This window comes from Mus pahari, unplaced genomic scaffold (assembly GCF_900095145.1).
Source record: "Mus pahari unplaced genomic scaffold, PAHARI_EIJ_v1.1 scaffold_8599_1, whole genome shotgun sequence".
NCBI classification, from domain to species: domain Eukaryota; kingdom Metazoa; phylum Chordata; class Mammalia; order Rodentia; family Muridae; genus Mus; species Mus pahari.
Genome location: NW_018393010.1, coordinates 9,331 through 31,000, shown reverse-complemented (window position 1 = coordinate 31,000; position 21,670 = coordinate 9,331). Strand labels below are relative to the sequence as shown.

At 34.2% G+C, this 21,670-nt stretch overlaps 1 protein-coding gene across 1 annotated transcript in view; it reads right to left on the bottom strand.

Annotated features, from left to right (window-relative positions):
* Positions 1-2,542: 2,542 nt before the first annotated feature.
* Positions 2,543-21,670, bottom strand: part of LOC110315303 (vomeronasal type-2 receptor 116-like) — a 25,599-nt gene continuing 6,471 nt past the window's right edge. The window contains exons 2-6 of the mRNA XM_021189389.1: positions 16,362-16,656; positions 15,240-16,031; positions 14,364-14,579; positions 11,819-11,942; positions 2,543-3,471 (exon numbers count right to left, since the gene is read on the bottom strand). Coding sequence (XP_021045048.1) covers positions 2,543-3,471; positions 11,819-11,942; positions 14,364-14,579; positions 15,240-16,031; positions 16,362-16,656 — 2,356 coding nt within the window. The remainder of the gene's footprint in view (positions 3,472-11,818; positions 11,943-14,363; positions 14,580-15,239; positions 16,032-16,361; positions 16,657-21,670) is intronic.

Sequence of the window (21,670 nt, the reverse complement as noted above, 5' to 3'; positions counted from 1 at the left end):
CTCTGTGTTTTTCTGGAACTGTCTGTGTCAACTGCTGGGTGAAGCCTCTCTAAGGAGAGTCATGCTAGGGTCTTATCTTCAATAATAAGAGAGCCTAATTATCAGTGTCAGGGATTAATGTGTATCCATGTTATAGGACTCTAATTGGGCTACTTATTGCATAACCATTCACTCAGGCACTACTTCATCCTTCAACTCAGGATTTCATGTAGGTAGAAGAAATTTTGAGTCAAAAGTTTTGGGAGTAGGTTTGTGTCCCTCTCGCTGCACTATAACTCCTGCCTGGCTATAGAAGGTGGCTTCTTCATGGTCCATATCCCCTCTTCTGTGTGTCTTCTGTGTGTCTCACCTAAGGTCATTCTAATTCTTGGTAGCTTCCCATATATCACATCTCTGGCACATCCTTTAAACTCTTCCTACCCTCCCACTGCAGCAAGTCTCACTTTTCCATTTGAGCTCAAGGCCATTTTGCCATATCCCATGTCTCTTTCCTCACCTCATCCTGAAAGGACCCTCATTCCTGCCCTGTCTCTTCAAAAGCCCAGTAACCTACACCATCTTCTTCCTATAACAATTTCATTCCCCTTCTAAATGAGATTTCAAGCATCATTGCAGAGACATCCTTTCCAGTTTTGCACTTTTGCATCTGTGGAGTATAGAATGGTTATCCTGTATTTCATGGCTAATTCCAACTTATTAATAATTACATAGCGTTCATGTCATTTTGGATCTGTGTTACTGCACTCAGGATGATACATTCAAATTTCACTGAATTGGCTGAAAATTTTGTGGTATCTTTGGTTTTCTTTCTTTGTTTGTTTTTATTTTTAATCAGTTAATTTATTTTTTACACTCTACGTTTTATTCCCCCCATGCACCCTCCCATTTTTCCCATCCCATACCTCTACCCCAACTCCTGTCTCCATGTGGATGTTCCTACCCCTCCAACTCACCTGACTTCTAAACTTCCTGGGGCCTCTAGTCTCATGAATGTTAGATGCATCATCTGTGAATGAACACCAACCTAGCAGTCCTCTATTCTATGTGTGTTGGGGTCCTCATATCAGCTTGTGTATACTTCTTATTTGGTGATCCAGTATTTGAGAACTCTCGGGGGTAGGGGCAGATTAATTGAGACTGTTGGTCCTCCAACATGGTCACATATCTCTTCAGCTTCTCTTGGCCTTCTCAAATTCAACAACAGGGGTCAGGTGCTTCAGTAAGTTCGTTGGGTGCAAATATCTGCATCTGTATCATTCAGATGTTTGTTGGGTCTTCTGGAGTGCAGTAAGGCTAGGTCCTCTGTGTGTGTATGTGTGTGTGTGTGTGTGTGTGTGTGTGTGTGTGTGTGTGTGTGTGTGTGCTCTATAGCCTCAGAAATAGTGTCAGGCCTTGGGGCCTCCCCTTGAGCTGCATCCCACTTTGGGCCTCTTGATGGAGTTTCTTTTCCTCAGGCTCCTCACCATTTCCATTGCTGTAATTCTTTCAGAATTAGACCATGACTAAAGTCATATGCAGTTGTTCTAACAATTTCATATTTTTTCTTTCATATACCATTGGGAACATAAAAAAGATTATTTTAAGTATAATGTCTACTATTTGTACAAAATAATAATGAATTATGAAGGAATAGGTCATAATAAAATAGAAAATTATAAGGGATTTTGGATTATGATTGAGTATTTTATACCAATTTGCAGAAAATTAGGTGAGAGAAATTTAAATGACTAAAAGTCAAATGAATAATTTATATAAAAAATTAAAAATTCAACATGAACAAGATCTGTTACCAGCAATACTCAGATGACTTGATGCACCAGAAACGTAAATATTATATAAAATATGTGTAAACGTCTAAATTTAAATTTATTTGAGAGTAGTCAGGAACCTTACATACAGTTGGAAATCTCACAAATTTTGTCAAACTATTAATGTGGGCTCCAGATAAATTGCTCTGGTTAACTTATATTTTATTTTAGATAATAAAATATTTTTCTGAATGGAACTTCACACTTAGTTAGAATGTAACACATAATGCTGTGAACTAGAATGCCATAGCATTATAAATTTTTTAAATTAAATTATGACAGGTGGTGTATTCGTCATAAATAAATAAATTCAAACAAACCATTTCACATTAATTAAATTCCATGAGAGATTTACAAATACCATGCAGTTCTCTTTCAAATATGGTATATTGAAAATTAAATATGTAATAAATTTAAAGATAAACTATATGACAATTGAATTGTAAACATGATTAAATAATAGATATTAATAAATTACATTCCAATGGATTTTCTAAAATAATGTTTTGCTAGTTCAGGAATAAGAAAGAATTCTCATGAAGTTTAATAAAATTAAAACAATAAATAAAAAAAATCAGAGTTTCTATTGAGAAAGGACACCAATATTTGACGTGATCCAGGAATGGAACCATCAGGTCTTAGACACAGAGAAGCAGTATAANATATTTTAAAATGATATATGAATGATGCCATTTATGAAGTTGTTAAAATAAAAGCTCAATGCTTTTTTTCAACTAAATTTTAGGAAAATTCTTCCTTCTAGAGGGTGTTTTCTTCCTGATATGATTAAGTGAATTCTTGTCTGGTCTCAACAAGATAATGTAACACTTGGGACCAAATATNAAGGCAAGGAGTGCTGTGCTGGAAGCCAAGATAGAGAATACTTCCATGGCTACCATGACTTTTCCTTTAGTGCTGTGGTAGACAGGAAGAAAGGTGACCCAGACACAGAAGAACACTAGCATACTGAAGGACAGAAATTTGGATTCATTGAATGTATCTGGCAAATTTCTAGACAAGAAGGCCATGGCATAACTCCCAAGGGCCATGAAGCAGAGGTATCCCAGGACCAAATGGAAAGCAACAGCTGAACCCTTGTTGCACAAAATGATGACGTGTCCATATTCTGTATGAGCATCTTGGTCAATGAATGGTGGAGATGTTGCCATCCATATTCCACAAATAAGAAGTTGGATCAGGGTGCAGATAGGAATGATGTAGTTTGGACCCCTTGATATCATTAGCCACCTTACCATTCTCCCTGGAAAACTGATCTTAAAGGCAAGGACCACAGTGATAGCTTTGGCCAACACAGTGGCAAGAGCCATAGTGAAAGCAACTGCAAAGGTGGTCTGCTGGAGGATGCAGGTAGCTGTGTTTGGCTTACCAATGAAGTTCAAAGAACATAAGAAACAGAAGGTGAGTGTGATGAGCAAAATATAACTCAGAGCTCGATTATTTGCCTTGACAATAGGAGTGTCTCTGTACTTCACAAAGATGCCAATAACAAAGGCAGTGAGTGTAGATAAGCACAAAGCTATGCTTGCTAATGCCATCCCCAAGGGGTCTTCATAGCCCAGAAAGCTCACAGATTTTTCGAAGCAGTTGCTCTTCTCTGTATTTGCATAATGACTCTCTGGACACTTCACACACTGGTCTACATCTGTTCAGAAGCATAGGTTATCTTGAGATCAGGAGTTCAGTATATGAAGATTTCTTTTATTATTAGACATCTCTAACTATAGGGACTGTCACAGAAGTCACTTTAGTTTGTTCTCTCATGGACAATGTAATTAGTACTCAGGAATGAAAAAATCTAGATTTAGAAACTACTTGTTCCTTACATATTTCTTTCCATAGTTATGTTCACATACTATAGGATTTGATGAAGCTTTATTCATATACTACCATCACATACCTTCCCTTCCCTACCCTCAGTTTTTATTCACAATTCTTTGAGCTTCCTTTCATCTACCTATTACATTTTAATAACCACTGAGTCCATTCAGATGAGCCAGTGCCTGCCCAATTGGGGATAGCTTCAATGGGATAACATTTATACTTTCAAGACCTACCTGTGTAACGAACAGAATTGTGTGTTTTCAGGTACCCTTCAAATTCAATATATTCCTTAAAGGATTAATGGTTGTCATTTAAATTTTATTATCTAAATGCATTTGTTCTCTGTACATATGATATTTCTCTGCCTTTACTGACAATGCTGTAACACTTTTGAAATTAACTACAATACTAAATGACATTGTGAAAACCTTCTGTGACCCTGATAGTACTCATATTGCACAGGTTTGCTTTAACTTGACTATGGGAAATTTAGATTAGAGGAAATATTTTTGCTAAATTTATCAGATAGTGAATTTTTTAATGTGAATCCTAAATTTACTTTTCTCCATAAAATTCGTTGTAATTTTAAATTCTGTTCATTCTCTGCTGAAGTTTATGAAATAGATGCTATTACATTTGATAGTGCTCAAAATCACCCAATAATATGTTTTCCTAAAATTTAAAGCAAGCATATATTTTTTAGATAGAATATTCTTACAAAATGTGAGGGATTTTTCCAAAAAATACTCTGCTATGGAACATTTTAATATTTTCATAAATACTATGTTTAACATAAAATAGATGCAGCAAAATTAATAAAATACATTATGTTGGTATGGTAGTTTGAATATGCTTGGCCCAAAGAATGGCACTATTTTGTAGTTGTGGCCTTATTGAAAGAATTCTGTGACTGTGGAAGTGGGATTTAAGCCCTCATCCTAGATACCTGAAAGTCAGACATTTCCTAGAANGTTTTACCTAAATATATAGAACTCTTATCTCTTCATGTGCCATGCCTGCCTGGATGCTGTCATTCTCTGGACTTGAGGATGGTTTACTGAACCTCTGTACCTGTAAGTCAGTCCCAATGAAATGTTGTCCTTATAAAGGTTGATGGTGTAAAGTGATTGCTTATTACAGTAAAAACCCAACTAAGACATAAGTTAGTTCTAAAAGTGGTATTTATGGGAAAGACCTGCCTTGGCTGTCCTGGAACTCCCTTTGTAGACAGGCTGGCCTCGAACTCAGAAATCTGCCTGCCTCTGCCTGTCAAGTGCTAGGATTAAAGGCGTGTGCTACCACACATGGTGTTTGAACTTGGATTTTTAACATTGTTGAAACTTATAAAATATATGGATGTTTGAAATTGGACAATACACACTTTTTAAAATTTCTATGCCGAGCTAGTGCCTCTATAGACTCAAGTGATTAAACACACCTATGGCACCCAGCGAGTGGAATGTCCTAGTTTGAATATGATTGGCCTGGTGAGTGGCATTATTTGTAGGTGTGTCTTGTTGAAGAAAGTGTGTCATTGTGGGCAGGGGCTTTAAAACACTAGTCTTAGGTGCCAAGAAACCAGTCCTTTATTAGCAGGCTTCAGAAGAAGATATAGAAATCTCAGCCCTTCTGCATCATGCCTGATTGGGTGAATCCATGCTCCTACCTTGATGATAATTGACTAGACCTGTGAACTGCTAAGCCAGCACAAATTAAATGTTGCACTTTTATGCATTTACTTTTTCATGCTGTTTGTTCACAGCATTAAAAGCCTATGACAGTGTAATGCACAATATTTCTATATTCCTAAAAATATAATTGATAATCAGGGTGTCTATTTTATTTCATTAATAACACTGAATTGATATTTTAAAATATAAAATATAGTATAATTTTAGTGTACCAACTTCTATGAAGAATATTTTCAAACTTCCAGTGCTTAGCATTTCTTTGAGCTGTATACGATTGAACAATATAATTCACTAACAGACATTGGCCTGATTTGTTCTTACTGTGTGAATGGCTCTTTTTATGCATACACAAGATACATTCAAAAGTTCATATATATATATATATATATATATATATATATATATATATATATATATATATATATAGTGTGTGTGTGTGGGTGTGTGTGGGTGTGTGTGTGTGGGTGTGTGTGTGTATGTATGTGTGTGTGTGTGTGGTATGTATGGATTTCACTAGTGTGAAATTTTATACATAGTAAAATTTATTATTATTGATAGACGAGATTATGGACACTTAATAAGTCTCAGAAGACTCCATAGGCAATTGATAATTGTTTCAAAATTTGTGAAGAATATTGCTGGAATTTTGGTGTTGATTACATTGAAATTGGGCATTTCTTTTGGTTAGGAGGCTATTTGCATTATGTTAAGTATATTGGTCTGCAAGTACAGGAGATTATTTCATTTTTTGATATCTTCCTCAATTTCTCTCTTCAGAAACCTGAGCTTTGCGTCATACAGATTTTTTGTTTACTTTGTTAGAGGTACATGAAGTAGGTATTACTTTTATCTATTGTGAACAGTATTGTTTCTTTAACTTCATTCTCAGACATGTTATTGCTTACTTACAGGACGGTACTGATTTCTTTGAGTTAATTTTGTATCCAGCCACATTCTTGAGTGGTTATATCAGCTNTAGGAATTATTTTGTAGAACTTCANGAATTTAGAGNTGGTTCAATTCATAAAAACCCATTAATGTAATCCACTATATAAACAAACTCAAAGAAAAACATGTTATTATCTCATTAGATGCTGAAAAAGCATTTGATAATATAAAATACCCCATCATGTTAAAAATATTGGATAACATGATGTCACGGCCCTTACATAATTGTAATAAAAACATTATACAGCAAACAGCCAACCTCAAATTAAATGGAGAGATAATTGAAATAATCCTACTAAATTATAGGACAACAAAAGGATGCCCCCTCTCTCAATATCTATTCAATACTTGAAGTTCTAGAGAGATCAATAAGACAACAATAGCAGATCAAAAGTACATACATTTGAAAAGAAATAGTCAAGGTATTACTATTTGTAGATGATATGTTAGTTTACATTAGCAACCTCAAAAAAATTTACCAGAGTTCTATACAGCTAGTACACAACTTAAACAATGTAGCTTGATATTAGTTTCACTCAAACTAATTAGTAGTCTTTCTCTACCAAAGGATAACAAGAATGAGAAAAAAAATAGAAAAACAACACCCTTCACATTATGCAGAGGGGTATAGATTATCTCAGTGTAACACTTTACAAGTAATGAAAGATCTATATGACAATAACTTCAAGTCTTTCAAGAAAGACATTGAGGGAGATCTCAGAAAATGGAGAGAACTCCAATACTCATAGATTGGTAGCATTAACATAGTTTATATTGCCATCCTACCACAAGCAATCAACAGATTCAATGCAATCACAATCAAGATTCCAACACACTTCTTCACAAACATTGAAAGGGCTATTCTCAATTTCATATACAAAAACAAAAACCCAGCAAAGAAAAAAACAATTTTTAACACAAAAAGAACTACAGGAGAAATTACCACACCTGATCTCAAGCTGTACTACAGAGCAATAGTGAAAAAAAAAAAAACCAAACCAAACCAAACAAAACAAAACATTGTACTAGTACATATATACACATGCTATTCAATGGAATAGAAGTGAAGACCCAGAAATAAGTCCATGTACATATAGACACGTTATATTTTGCAAAGAAGCCGAAAACATACAACAAAAAGAAAGAAAGAAAGATAGAAAGAAAGAAAGAAAGAAAGAAAGAAAGAAAGAGAAAGAAAGAAAGAAAGAAAGAAAGAAAGAAAGAAAGAAAGAAAGAAAGAAAGAAAGAAAGAAAGAAAGGAAGAAAGAAAGAAAGAAAGAAAGAAAGAAGGGAAGAGAGCAAGCAAGCATATTCCTTTAATAATGCTGGTCTAATTAACAGTCTGTATTTAGAAATATGAAAATAGATCTATAATTATCATCTTTCAGAATACTCAACAACAAGTGGATAAAGGAATTCAGCAAAATCCAAAAAATTCACAGCAGAGGAATCTCAAATGGCTAAAAGGCACTTAAGAGCTATAGTCCTTATTGATCAATGAAAGCCAAATCAAAAGGACATTGAGATTCCACCTTACACCAGATAGAATGACTGAGATCAGTAACTCAGAAGAGAGCACACGCTGTCAAGGATATGGACAAAATGGATCTCTCCACTATTAATTTTGGAATTGTAGGAATGGTTCAATATATGGAAATCCATCAACGTAATCCTCTAGATACTGAGAAAGCATTTGCCAAAATCTAACACCCATATATGATCACAGTTTTGCAAGATCAGGAATTCAAGGCCCAAACTATCCATAATAAAAGAAATATAAAGCAAACCAGTAGCAAACATCAAACTAAATGGAGAAAAATTAGAAGCAATCTCACTAAAATCAGGGACTAGATAAGGCTGCCCACTGTCTCCCTACCTATTCAGTATAGTACTTGAAGTCCTAGCCAGAGCAATTAGACAACAAAAGGAGATCAAAGTGATACAAATTGGAAAGGAAGAAATCAAAATATCACTCTTTGCAGATGATATGATAGTATATATAGTAGTGACCCAGAAAATTCCACCAGAGAACTCCTAAACCTGATAAACAGCTTCAGTGAAGTAGCTTGATGTAAAATTAGCTGAAAAAAAAAAATCAGTGGCCTTTCTCTACACAAAGGATAAACAGGCTGAGAAAGTAATAAGGGAAACAATTCCCTTCACAGTAGTCACAAACAATAGAAAATACCTTGGTGTGTCTCTAACTAAGGAAGTGAAAGATCTCTGATAAGAACATCAAGTCTCTGAAGAAAGAAATTGAAGATGATCTCAGAAGATGAAAAGATGTCCTATGCTCATGGATTGGCAATATTAATATAGTGAAAGTGACAATCTTGCCAAAAACAATCTAGAGATTCAATGCAATCCCCATAAAAATTCCAACTCAATTCTTCATAGAGTTAGAAAGGATAATTTGAAATTCATGTGGAATAACAAAGAACCTAGGATAGCAAAAACTATTCACAACAACATAAGAATGTCTGGTGAAATCACCATGTCTGATGTTAAGCTGTACTGCAGAGCAATTTCAATACAAACAGCATGGTATTGGTACTGTGACAGGCAGGTAGATCAATGGAATAGAATTGAAGACACAGGAATGAATACTCACAGCTATGCTCACTTGATCTTTGAGAAGGGAGCTAAAACCATCCAGTGGAAAAATGACAGCATTTTCAACAAAGGGTACTGGCTCACCTGGTGGTTAGCATGTAGAAGCATACAAATTTATCCATTCTTATCTCCTCATACAAAGCTCAAGTCTAAGTGGATCAAGGTACTTCATATAAAACCATGGATACTGAAACATTTAGAGGAAAAGTGGGAAGTAGCCTTGAAGATATGGGCATAGGGGAAAATCCCTGAACTGAACACCAATGGTTTGTTCTTGTAAGATCAAGAATCTCCAAATTAATCTTCATAAAATTGCAAAGATTCTGTATGGGAAAAGACACTGTCAAAAAGATGAAATGTCAACCAACAGATTGGGAAAAGCTCTTTAACATTCTAAATCCGATAGCTTGCTAGTATCCAATATATATAAAGAACTCAAGAATTTGGACTCCAGAAAACCAAATAACCCTCTTAAAAAATGGGGTACATAGCTAAATAAAGAAGTCTCATTGAGGAATACTGAATGCCTGAGAAGCACCTAAAAAATATCCAACATCTTTAATCATCAGGGAAATGTAAATCAAAACAACCCTGAGATTCCACCTCACACCAGTCAAAATAGCTAAGATCAAAAACTCAGGTGTCAACAGAGGGTGGCTAGGATGTGGAGAATTGCTGGTGGGATTCTAAGCTTGTATAACCACTCTGGAAATCAGTTTGGCTCTTCCTAAGAAAACTGGACATAGNAGTACCAGAAGATCCATCAATACTACTCCTGAGCATATACCAAGAAGATGCTCCAACTTGTAATAAGGACACATGCTCCACTATGTTCATAGTACCCTTATTTCTAATAGCCAGAATCTGGAAAGAACATGGATGTTCCTCAACAATGCAACAGATACAGAAAATGTGGTACATTTACACAATGGAGTACTATATAACTATTAAAAATGAATTTATGAAATTCTTAGACAAATGTATGGATCTTGATGTTATAATCTGAAGTGAGGTAACCAAATCAGTAAAGAACAGTCATGATATTCACTCACTGATAAGTGGACGTTAGCTGCAATACTCAGAATACCCAAGATACAATTTGCAAAACTCACGAAATTCAAGAAGTAGGAAAACCAATGTGTGGATACTTCAATCCTTCTTAGAAGGGGAAACAAAATATCCATGGAAGGAGTTACAGGGATAAAGTTTGGAGTAGAGACTGAAGGAATGACCATCCAGAGACTGTCCCACCTGGGCTCCAACCCACAATTTTGGGATTTCAAACTGGTACAACTGCTCTTGAAATAAATCTAGCAGTTCCTCAGAAAATTGGAAATAGACACATTTATATGAATATACCCAGCTATACCACTTTTGGATAAATATATAAAAATAGCCCAACATATCAAAGGACACAAGCTCATCTATGTTAACAGTGACCTTAATTTTAGGAGCCCCAAAACTGGAAGCAATACATGTCCTATCACAGATGAATTGATGCAGAATATGTGGCACTTTTAAACAATAGAATATTACTCCATTATTAAGATCAAGGGTATAATGGATTTGAAGGATAATGTATGAAACTACAAAATATCATCCTGCGTGTGGTAACCTAGACACAAAAGGACAAACATCATATGTTCTCACTACTAAGTTGATATTAGGCAAAAGGCATAGAAAACCTAGCATACATCCCACAGAGTTTCAGAAGTTTAGAAGGCAGAAAGGCNAAGATAGGGGTGAAGGAATGAGGTATTGAACTGTGGGAGGGTTGCCACAGAGTGGGAACCATGATTATATTGTGAATAAATAAATGAATTCATTAAATGTGGTGTGTGTTTATAGAATTAAATGTTTGTTTATTTACATAATAGAAGGAAGCATAAAAGCAGCCAGGTATAAATCTTGATTTGAAGGCAGCAGCAGAAAAACAAACAAAAAAAAAGAGTCCAGATGTCACATGGACTTTTAAAACCTAAAGCCAGTTCCTAGATATGCATTTTCCCCTAAAAGAACATAAACTCAAGTCTTTTCTAATCACTCCAGTAACAACAACAAAAAAAGTTTTGTAAAATTCTAAGCCAAGAGAAGCCAGAAAATTACCAAAACTTTCAGTGTACAGAATACCAGAAAATAATTCTGTTTTTTGATCACAGAGAAATTGTTGACAGAAACTCATGACACACAAGAAAATGTTTTAATGCATGCTGCCTTAACCCAGGCAGTATATTTATTGGAGGTAGTCAATAGAATCTCCCTTCTACAGAAAATGATGTATCAACATTTGATAGCTACAGGGCANATATTAAGATTTATATTTCAGTGTGCAGGACATGGTTGGTGAGCAACCATTAAGTAACATGCATACATGTAAGTATTCATTAGTATCATGAACTGTATTACATAGTTTAATTACAAATTTTGGGAATGAGGGAAGGGGGAAATAAATCTGGGAAGAGTGTGAGTGATGAATGTGATGAAAACACATTGTATGAAATTATCAAAATAATAAAAATGAGAAATGAGATGTTAATTATCTCTATGAACATGCAACATATCTGAACCTTATATTGTTCTTGAAAATCATTGAAATACATTTTTTAAAAAACTGTGATACTTAATTAAAATGTGTTAAATGGAAGAGTAAATAGAAAAACATTGAAAAGTACAGGGGAATAAACTGTATCTTCCAATATCAATATTGGCAATGGATTAAAGTTATAAATCAATAATAATTTGAAATGGCTGTTTTCACCTAGTTCAATGGGATGATGATGAATATGACATTTAAATTCCTATGAAAAAGAAATAAAAAATAACTCATATTTGGCTTCTACTTAGATATTTTTAATTGCTAGCACATTGTAGAATACAGTAGAGAAATAAGAATTTTTCCATAAAACCTGTATTTACCTGTCTCATTAGAAATCTCATTGTCTGCACAAGGAGTGCACTTATAGCAACAGACAGCCTTGCCCTCCATGGTTACTTTTCTGGATCCAGGCCCACAACTCTCACTGCACACAGAGTGAGGGATCTGAGAAGAATGAATAATGTTATTTAATCCTTAGGTTTTTATGAAAAATGAAAAATAATTTTTGAAAGTCATACAATGAAAAGCAAATATTTTTATTAATAATTAGACTTATTTAAAAGAGTATTTATAGTAATAAGGGATGTGGAACTGGGGTAGCTACTAGAAATTCCCAGATGCCTGGAAAGCAAGAAACTCTCAGAATTCATTGGGGATGACATTAGTTGACATAACCCACAAAGCAGAGAGAGAACCTTTAGAGGCCATATCCATAGGTTAGGCAAGGCCCCTGGTTGTAGGATGACAGAACCAAGCCATCTCAAAAATATTAACCAAAATTTGCTCCTATCTAAATAAAATGCAAGGTCAAAGAGTTTAGCGGAGACTTACAAAAGTCATACGGAAACTGTCCCACCTCGTGATACCTCCTTAATAAAATAACCAAAGAAGACAGTATTGCTTATACCAAGAAATGCTTGCAGACAGGAGTCAGATATAGTCTCCTAAGAGGCTCTGCCAGTGCCTTACCAATACAGTAGAGGATACTTGCAGTCAATGGTCTGACTGAATATAGGGACACCAATGGGGTAGTTAAGGACTGAAGGACCTGAAAGTGTTTGCAGCCCCTTTGGAAAAACAGGAATATCAATGAAATAGAATCCCCAGAGCTCTCAGGGACTAAACTGTCAAAGAATACACATGGAGGGATCAATGGCTCCAGCAGTATATATAGGAGAATATGACCATATCTGGCATCAGTGGGAGGAGAGCGTCTTGGTCCTCTGAAGGCTTGATGCCCAGCATAGGTGAATGACAGCTAGGGTGATGAGGGTAGGAGGAGCACGTTCATGGGACCTAAGGATTGGGGGTGTGAAAGGGGGTATACAGATGAGAAACTGTGAAGGGGAATAATGTTTGAAATGTAAATATATAAAATAACCAATAAAAATTTTAAAAGCAATTAAAAAATTAAAAGATAATGCCCTTGAGAAGGAAAAAGTGTTTAAATATTGGTTTGGCAATTATCACAGTGTTTAAAAATTTGGAATCTTGCCAGGCATGGTGGCACAAGCCTTTAATACTAGTCCTTGCGAGGCAGAGTCAGGCAAATTTCTGAGTTTGAGTCCAGCCTGGTCTACATAGTGAGTACCAGTATATCCATTGCTACACACTTATCTCAAAAACAAACAAACAAAAAAGGATCTTAATGAATTAATTATATATTTGTGAAACATTATTGACTATGGACATGATATTGGAGTCTATGGGTTCCATCTAGCCTATACGAACTTTGTACTTCTGACACCTGTGTTGAGCAGCTCAACTTCTACCATTATTGTGAATGTTGACTATCAATTTAAAAGGAATTAAAATTATTATGGAAGCAAATAAACATATATTTTTAGGTGGAAATACACAGAGAAATTTAGCTAAGATGAAAAGGCCAGTTAAAATTAATTGTCACTACTTATTGTAAGATTGTCACAATTGCAGAGAAGATAGAAGAGAGCTGCAGTATTCATTGCTTCCTGGATGAAGAGGATGGCATATCATTTGTACACTCATTCATATGAAAACCATGCATATACAAATATAATGCTCTGCACTCTCACATTGGTCTGTAAGGTCTTTCAAATTATTATTAAATATTCGATGAGATAGCTCATATTGAGAATTGAAGAACAATTAAAGATTGATAATGGAGATAATTTATGATATGTTTAAAGAAAAATATTACACATAGGGCAAATCATTTTAATGCTTATTTCCTTTTTTTGTGAAATTATATGGAAAGTTATTGACTATTTAGGGGATGCAGACTTGGTGATGAAATTAGGACACTTGTTGGGAATAGAAAAATTAAAATGTTTCCTTAATTCTAGGATATTAATTTTATTTACTCTTAATACTTGTGGAGAAAAACACTTTTTCCATTTCATAAGTCTCTCTCCAGTATGACCACCTGTTGTCAATCTTCTATCATTTGTAGACTCTGATACTTCTAGAACCATAAAACAAAATATAGTCTGTTTTATAAAGGTCATTTTGGTCACAGTATTTGAACAAAAAATAAAAAAAATAATATTGTTTAAAATATTAATCCCCAAAAGAGATTTTCCTCCAGTACATTAATACATGAGTCATTTGGAGATAAAAATTTCCTCTTGCAACATGTCCCATCCCTCATTTGTGACAAACGGAGGAACCCAATCCTCATATGAGTGAGCAATGGGGGAGTTTTTGAACACTGTATACTTCCATTGATCTTAATCAAGGAAAATTAAAAGCCTGTATATTAGAATTACCTTTAACAATTTTATACTGATATTCAAAGTGTAATGGAACGTGAGTCAATCATTATATCAGAGAACAGAATTGTTTTAATAATATAAGTACAAACCATTTAGATAATATATATCCCACCTCTGAAAATATTTCTGGCCATTGTATCATCTGTTCAGATAAAGACAACTGTTGACCTTGGGGAGCATTTGCCGAAAAGGATCCTATTTTCACTTTTAATCCAAGACCCTTTGGTAAATTCCAAATGTTAAGAATGTCATACTCTGTATCTATTGTCTGTCTCCAATCTAAACTCGTTTTGTCTTTCACTTCAATATCCTTCAGGAAAGTGTTTAGCTTAAAAGAAACATAATTTTATATTTCATTGTGCATAAGGATAGCATAAATTCTGCTACAAATATCAACATTAATGAAGATTCAATTAATGATGATTTAGTGAAAAGGATGTTCAGAATACCATTATTATTGATCTTCAAGTAAAAACTTAGAACCAATCTCAAGTAAGCAATCAATGACAACAGAATTATGAAGGGATAAACTTTTTTGAAACCTAGCAAGATTCCTTTACCTTTAGAATATGTTCAGAGCTACAGTGTCCAAAATGAGGATACTGGTGTCAAGAAATTAATTTAAAGGAGTCATTTCTATATAAACCAACAGTCATTGTTTCACATAAGTGTCCCTGCTTTAATTTCGAATGCAACAAATATATAAATCAATGAGTATATTAATTGCCTCTATTACTGTAAGAAGGTTGCACAGTTAGTTATTGAAGAAAAGACTTGATTTTCACATGGCATATTTACTCCTGGTATCTTGCACAATATTTCAAAACACCATACATTTGAAGGTATCTTGACTTCTAGGTAAGATTAGAAACAGAAGGAATTCTTGATTGTGGACAAGATAATTGGATTTTACAATGCCTAAGTTAGTGTTGTTGCAAATATCTTATGCCAGAGTGCTGACAATAAAGTACTCTGGAAAGGTTAGTACCTGCCATGGAAAGAAGACCATCCCTTTGCCATTTTCATATGGTTGCATTTGAAGTTGTTGAATTCTCATCTTATGGAGGCTGTGAGCCACAGCATACACACCATTGTAAATACTTGTGCTCTCTGCATTCATGGCCTCATCAAATATGTGACGAGGGAATATATCCAAAGAAGCATTGGTTTGACAGTTGTCCAACACATGACAATTAATGTCAGCAAATGANCACTTGAAAAACAAATACCACAGCTTAGGAAGATAAATATCTTCTGGGTATTTATTGGGATTAACTGTTTGAATAAATTTGGCAAATTTAAAATTATCTCTATAATTGTGCTTAAAAATGATGCTTCCATGGAATGGGTCTAACANGAAATAATCAGCTCTGTCAATAACATGATGTTCAATGTTCATGATCCAGACATTCCATGTCAATAACCTTTGCTCAATATTCCTCATGACACCTTCTAGCGAATCAATGTCACCATAAATTATTGTTACATTTGTTTTATCCATATTTTCCCAGAATTTGGCATCATACGTATTCCCTGTTTCTGGGGTCATTTTTACAAAAGCTAGGCAGATGCCTTTTCTCTCCATCTCCTCCCTAAAATCTGATAGAATTTTATTTCCTTTGTGGTCATCAGGGAGGATGAGGCCAACCCATGACCACCTAAAATGAACGATCAATGAAACAATGGCAAGTAAAAGAGATGTGTCCTTCTGGGCCATCTGGTAGAGAGAAGGATACTGACCACGGTCACTCAGGAGAAGATCATAAGGTCCAAAAGTAATCTTGAAGCAAATTGGAAAGAAGAGAAAAAATATTAACATCTAAATAAATTTTATTCCTTAAAGAATAGAAGAAGAAAGGAGAATATTTTAAAGGGACATTACATATACTACATTTAACAGATATTTTTGTTAGGCCTCTATGTTTCAAGGACTTCATTTACTACATAAATATTTCTCTTATAATCAAGAGAAATCTGGATTGCAGTTCATGTTGCTTTGATGTATTGCTTTGATGTTTGGATTATTGATCAACCATTCTTTCAGCTTAAAGACACCAATAACATGAACAAAGAGAACTGATTCTTGAACCAAAAATCCAAATTTTCTCACCTGTGGAAATTTAAAGAGTTGAAGCAATGTGGCAATTTGGGCAGATATTATCCATGATGTTCCTGTCAGTGCAGCAGTGAAATTTCTCTTTTTACAATTGTAATTAGGTAAATAATTTCTCAAACCAAGAGCTGTGAGCCAATTGAAAGTATTACTATGAATGTACTTCCCAGTGAATCTGACATTGTAGAAATTGAATCCAAGAGATATATTGGGTAAAAGATTGGGGTTCCCATTGATCTCCTCAATGGCAAATTGCAGAGCGAGAATATACTGGTAGTTCTTAAAGTTATACCTGTTTAAGTGGCATAAAAACAATAAGATCATGATCAACTTTACCATACACATCTACATAGTTAGAACAGTAAATTAAATAGTTTAATTTTGAATCTATAAAATATGTAACTTGATTTCTTCATCATGAATGATGAACTAGATTAGGTAAATATGTTTGGTTTAGGCAGGCTCCTTTACCATTATTACTCATTATTTATTGATCCTCAAAGCATATATTACTTATATTTCATAGATTTATTCTTTATACATTTTGTTTACCAATCAGGAATCAGTTTCCCCCAAATATGACATCTGTTAGAATGTAGATCTTTGGCTTTCTGGCATCTTCACATATGAAAACCCACTATTTTACTGTCAACCTAGCAAATTTTTAAAGACAGTATCTTAATTATATAATATTCTGAAATTCATTTCATGGCTTGTGACCATGGAAACTATTTCTCTAATATCATTTTTTTTAGTATTTCAGCTTTGATTTATTAATGTCTTAGTGAAACGATGGAAAGTCCACTTCTGTATGTGATACATGCCCTATATACTTTAATCATTCTATTTATGATGATTTTATGTGTGACTGCATGCACGCATGTCTCTTAGAATGTACAATTGTATGAAGTTCAGAAAGAATAAATTCAAATTACAAGAACCACAAGTTTATTCCTATATTTCTCACTTATAGTGTATTTTATTTATTTTTCTATATATGCATATATGTATGAATGATATATATATATATATATATATATATATATCAATGNNCTTAAGCATTTATGCATTTCATTCATTTAATATTTAGTNGCTTCCTTNGTTTNCTCAATAACACGTTGTCTATGTCTTGACTTTAAGTTGTTGTGCAAATCACACTGATCTTGAACTCAGAAATACCCACCAGTCTCTTTTTTTAGACTACTGGGAATAAAGTCTTGTAATAACATATTTGCCTGTTGGATTTCTTTATTTTCTTCTCACATATANCTAGATCTCTTCATAGGAAACCTGTAGAGATTCCCTTGATTCACTCTCCTACCCTGGATATGATCACTGGATTACAGACATGTACTCATAATCTTTTGGGATGTATAAACTCTGTTTATCACAATTGGTGTATTTGACTCTCTGAAACATCTCTTTATCTGTTTAATCATAAGTTTTNATGAAAATACCCTTTACTCTGAAGGGCTCCAAATCCAAACCTACAAAAGAATATTACTTAATGTATCTGTCAAAGTGGATAACAGAATAAAAGTCACTAATTTTTCATTATATAAATTTTTCTTCCCCCCCCCCCCCAGTGCTAAAAATTTAGGTCAAAAGCTGTGGAAAGAAACTAAGAACTAGAGTTAAAAAATAACCTCATGGAAAAAAATGAATTCTCAAGACAAGTGGGAAGTAATATTTAGGATCTCACCCTAAATATAGTAACACACAATGATATGTGAATGTTCAAGTGAATCAAAACAAGCAAGGAAAATGGAGGTCAGCATGAAGTCCAAACCCTATCTAAGTGAGAATTCTTAGTTAGAGATTTATTGCTGTGAGGAGACATAATGAGCATGGCTATTCTCATAAAGGAAAACATTTAATTGGAGCTAGCTTACAATTTTAGAGTTTTAGTCTATTATTGTCATGGTGGGAACCATGACTCTGTTCCTGCAGAAATGGTCTTTAAAATTCATCTGAAAGTTTTACATCCTAATGCACAGGCATCTAAAATATAACGTGGAGTGCACCGACTAGACTTGTTCTTCTCAGAAGTGTAACTCCACCAACAAAGTGACACACACTCTCTAACAAGTCCCTGCCTACTCCAACAAGGACACATATCCTCATAATGCCACACAGCCTGGTCAAATATCTAAACAGAATAGTCAATGGAGTCATTCTTCTGCAAACCACTACATTTCATTCCTTGACCATGATACTGTTGTAGTCATAAAATAGTCCAAAATGGATTTATTCCATTTTAATTTCCCATAATCTAAAATAGCCTCAAATTTATTTGAAGTCCAATGTTCAAATTTTCTTCTGAAATTTATGTAACCATGAAATATAATCCCCTGAAAAATAAAAATAAAAATGTAGATCACATACTTTCAACGTATAATGGTATAAAATACCATATAATTTGAGAAAAAAAGAACATACTCAGAAAATAATGTACCAAAGCAAGATCAAATACAAGCTGAGCAAACTCCAAACACTGGAAGTCCATGTCTGATTATAATTTATCTTTACATCTCCAATTCCTTTCATCTCTATTGACTTCATAACACTTCTTTTTCTTGGGCTTTTTCCATTCCCTGTTATCAGCGCCTGTTGGCAGTTAAACTACTGCTCTGTCATCTTCAACATTTAGGCTTCTCCTTTGGAGTTTGATAAAGTGGATCCTCTATGTCTCCTTACACAGACATCCTTGTTATAACACTGGCATTAACAAATGTTCTTAGTCAAAAAGAAAAATGTCAGAACACCTTTTTTCAATCCTTGACTCTTAATGCCAGAACCACATGGCTGAACCTGCTATGTTCCTTGCTAGAGCAATAACATGGCTCCCTGGGAAAATTAAATCTTTACCAGTTTTCTATTCCAGTTGTTTTCTTTTACTTTCTAAATTTGTATATCCTGAAACACTACCTGTTGACAAGGTTGGTGGCCTTAAACTCCTTTTTACAAACATACAAACATGAAGCCTAGATGGGAAGAATTTTGCCGAGAGATTTTCAACCTCGTTTTTTTTTTTTCTTTTTCATTTTTCATTACTCTTTCTTTTAATATCTGTATGTGCTTGAACAAAGGAATTACGTCAATGGCAGTTTTTACTACTATTTTCTCCTCAGTCTGTACATTGTGAATGACTGTTACTCAGATTTGTTCATTTCTTTATGTATCTTCATATGCTTAAATATTAATGACAACTTGCAATTAAATAAAAGGCTGTATTAAGATTTACATTGCCAATGAAATTAATCAATAATGCTACACTTCAGCTTGAGGGTCACGTTTTGAAAGTCAAAATGAAGCATCATTCTTTTCCAATATATCTAAAGAAAAACATTACTGATCATCTCTTCCTTGTGTACTTGAATTAACACTGCAGATGCCAAATTACACTCAGCAACATTTTTTTCACATACTTCCTTGGTTGGCTAATTAAGAAGCACATAAAATATTTTATTACTTTCCTTTAAAAAGTCCCAAAGTCAGTCTTCCTCAAAAATAAATAAGTAAGAAAATAAATAAATAATAAAAATCATAAAACAACAACAACAACAAAGCATAGCCCTTCAAAGTAATAACTCTTTCTCTAATATCAACATTTGTCTTCCTTGTGTTTGGTGGATGTGAAGATCCACAATGACCATAATATGTCTTATGAAGGAAAACTTACACTTTCAGAGATTTTGTCCATTTTATCCTGGTGGGAAGCATTTCACTCTGCAGGCAGAAATGGTCTTAGACAAGGAGCTGAGAGTTAAACATTTTTATCCACAAGCAGCAGAAGTGAAGGCCCTGGACAAAACTGAGCTTCTTGAAGTTCTAAATCACCATTTTATAGGGATACAGTAACTCTAAAAAGGACACACCTACTCCTACAATGCCAGTCAGAATAGGCAAGGCATTCACATACATGAATCTCTGGGGCCCTTTTCTACTAACAGCACAAAATATTGTTATTTGATAACTTCTGGAAGCCGAGTCAGGATTCTTCAATACTGTGATTTCTTCTAGACAAATCTTATTCTCGTATGGCTGACCCTCAAAGATACCAAGGGAATACACAGTGATATTGATTAAGAATTGCTTTAAACTGTAACAGGAGCAATTTTTCTGAGTGCAGAGGTGATTTCATGATGTTGTAAGATTTTTCTATTTTACCTTCCTAAAAATATCAAAAGTATTCTGTTAATGAATTAAATTTATCCTTAGTTTCATGCCTTGGACCAGAAAGTATAGTAAGAACTTGAACATTTCCAATAGAGAAAAGGCAATTTCTAAATTGAAGCAATAATTGTAATTCTGAAATTTTGGGCTAAAATTGCAAAATAGCTATTAAAAAGTGACACAAAAGTTTGAAAAGGGGCTTGTCCTCAGTATTTAAAAGCAAGAACTACTGTCATAAGCTCCATTGGTGATTTAAAGGTTTCTTGTGTGAGTAAAATCATTTTAAATTCTTACTAATTGAGGTAACCTGTTTGAGAAGGATTCAGGTATAAATATCTCTGTGGAGGTTAAGTGTTATACTGCCAAGGGTTGCTTGATGCAGCTATTGGATAGGTCTCCATTGTCAAATGGATTGGTTGCCTTAGACTGTTGAATTACCCATATTGTTTGAGGGGCCTGATGTAGGTTCCTCACAATTTCCCTGGTTTGATAAGATTCCAAAATTATTAGGGATTACAGTAGCCCCAAAATAGTCAGTGACATTTTTATGAAAGCTAGTGTGGCACTCTTTATGCCAGTGGTACCCTTTCATGCCAGGTGGATATCCAGTTGGATTTCTGTTCAGAGTGGGGCCAGGAGCATTAAAATTTTAGGACCTCCTGCCTTACTGAGACATTGTTTGCTGTTATGTCCAAGCTCTCTCCTGAATAATTTTGTGAGCCAAGTCTGATTTACTAAATTTTTTCTGTCCTTATTAATAAGATATTGGTTAGTGTTCTGGCCTCCTGAGTTTGTTGTAATGAATATACCTTGAAAATATGAAGTAGAAATCTCAGCAAATGCTTTAAATTTATTTCCGGACTTTTAAATAGTCTTCAAAAGAATTTGTGAAGTGGGTGTAGTATTTTCAAAGGACATATGTTTTAAAACAATATCTTTTGCTTCAGAGCCTCTATCAGTTGAGCAAGTGTCGTCCTCAACATATTTTTTGGTTTTTTAATTATATTATCAAGCCTTTGGAAATTTGATATCTCTAATGTGCAAACATCTCTATGCTTCTGGATTTGCAGGTCTAATTTTTACTAGAACTTCCTTTGTCACTTTTTTATGAGTTGTTTCTTCAAAATACT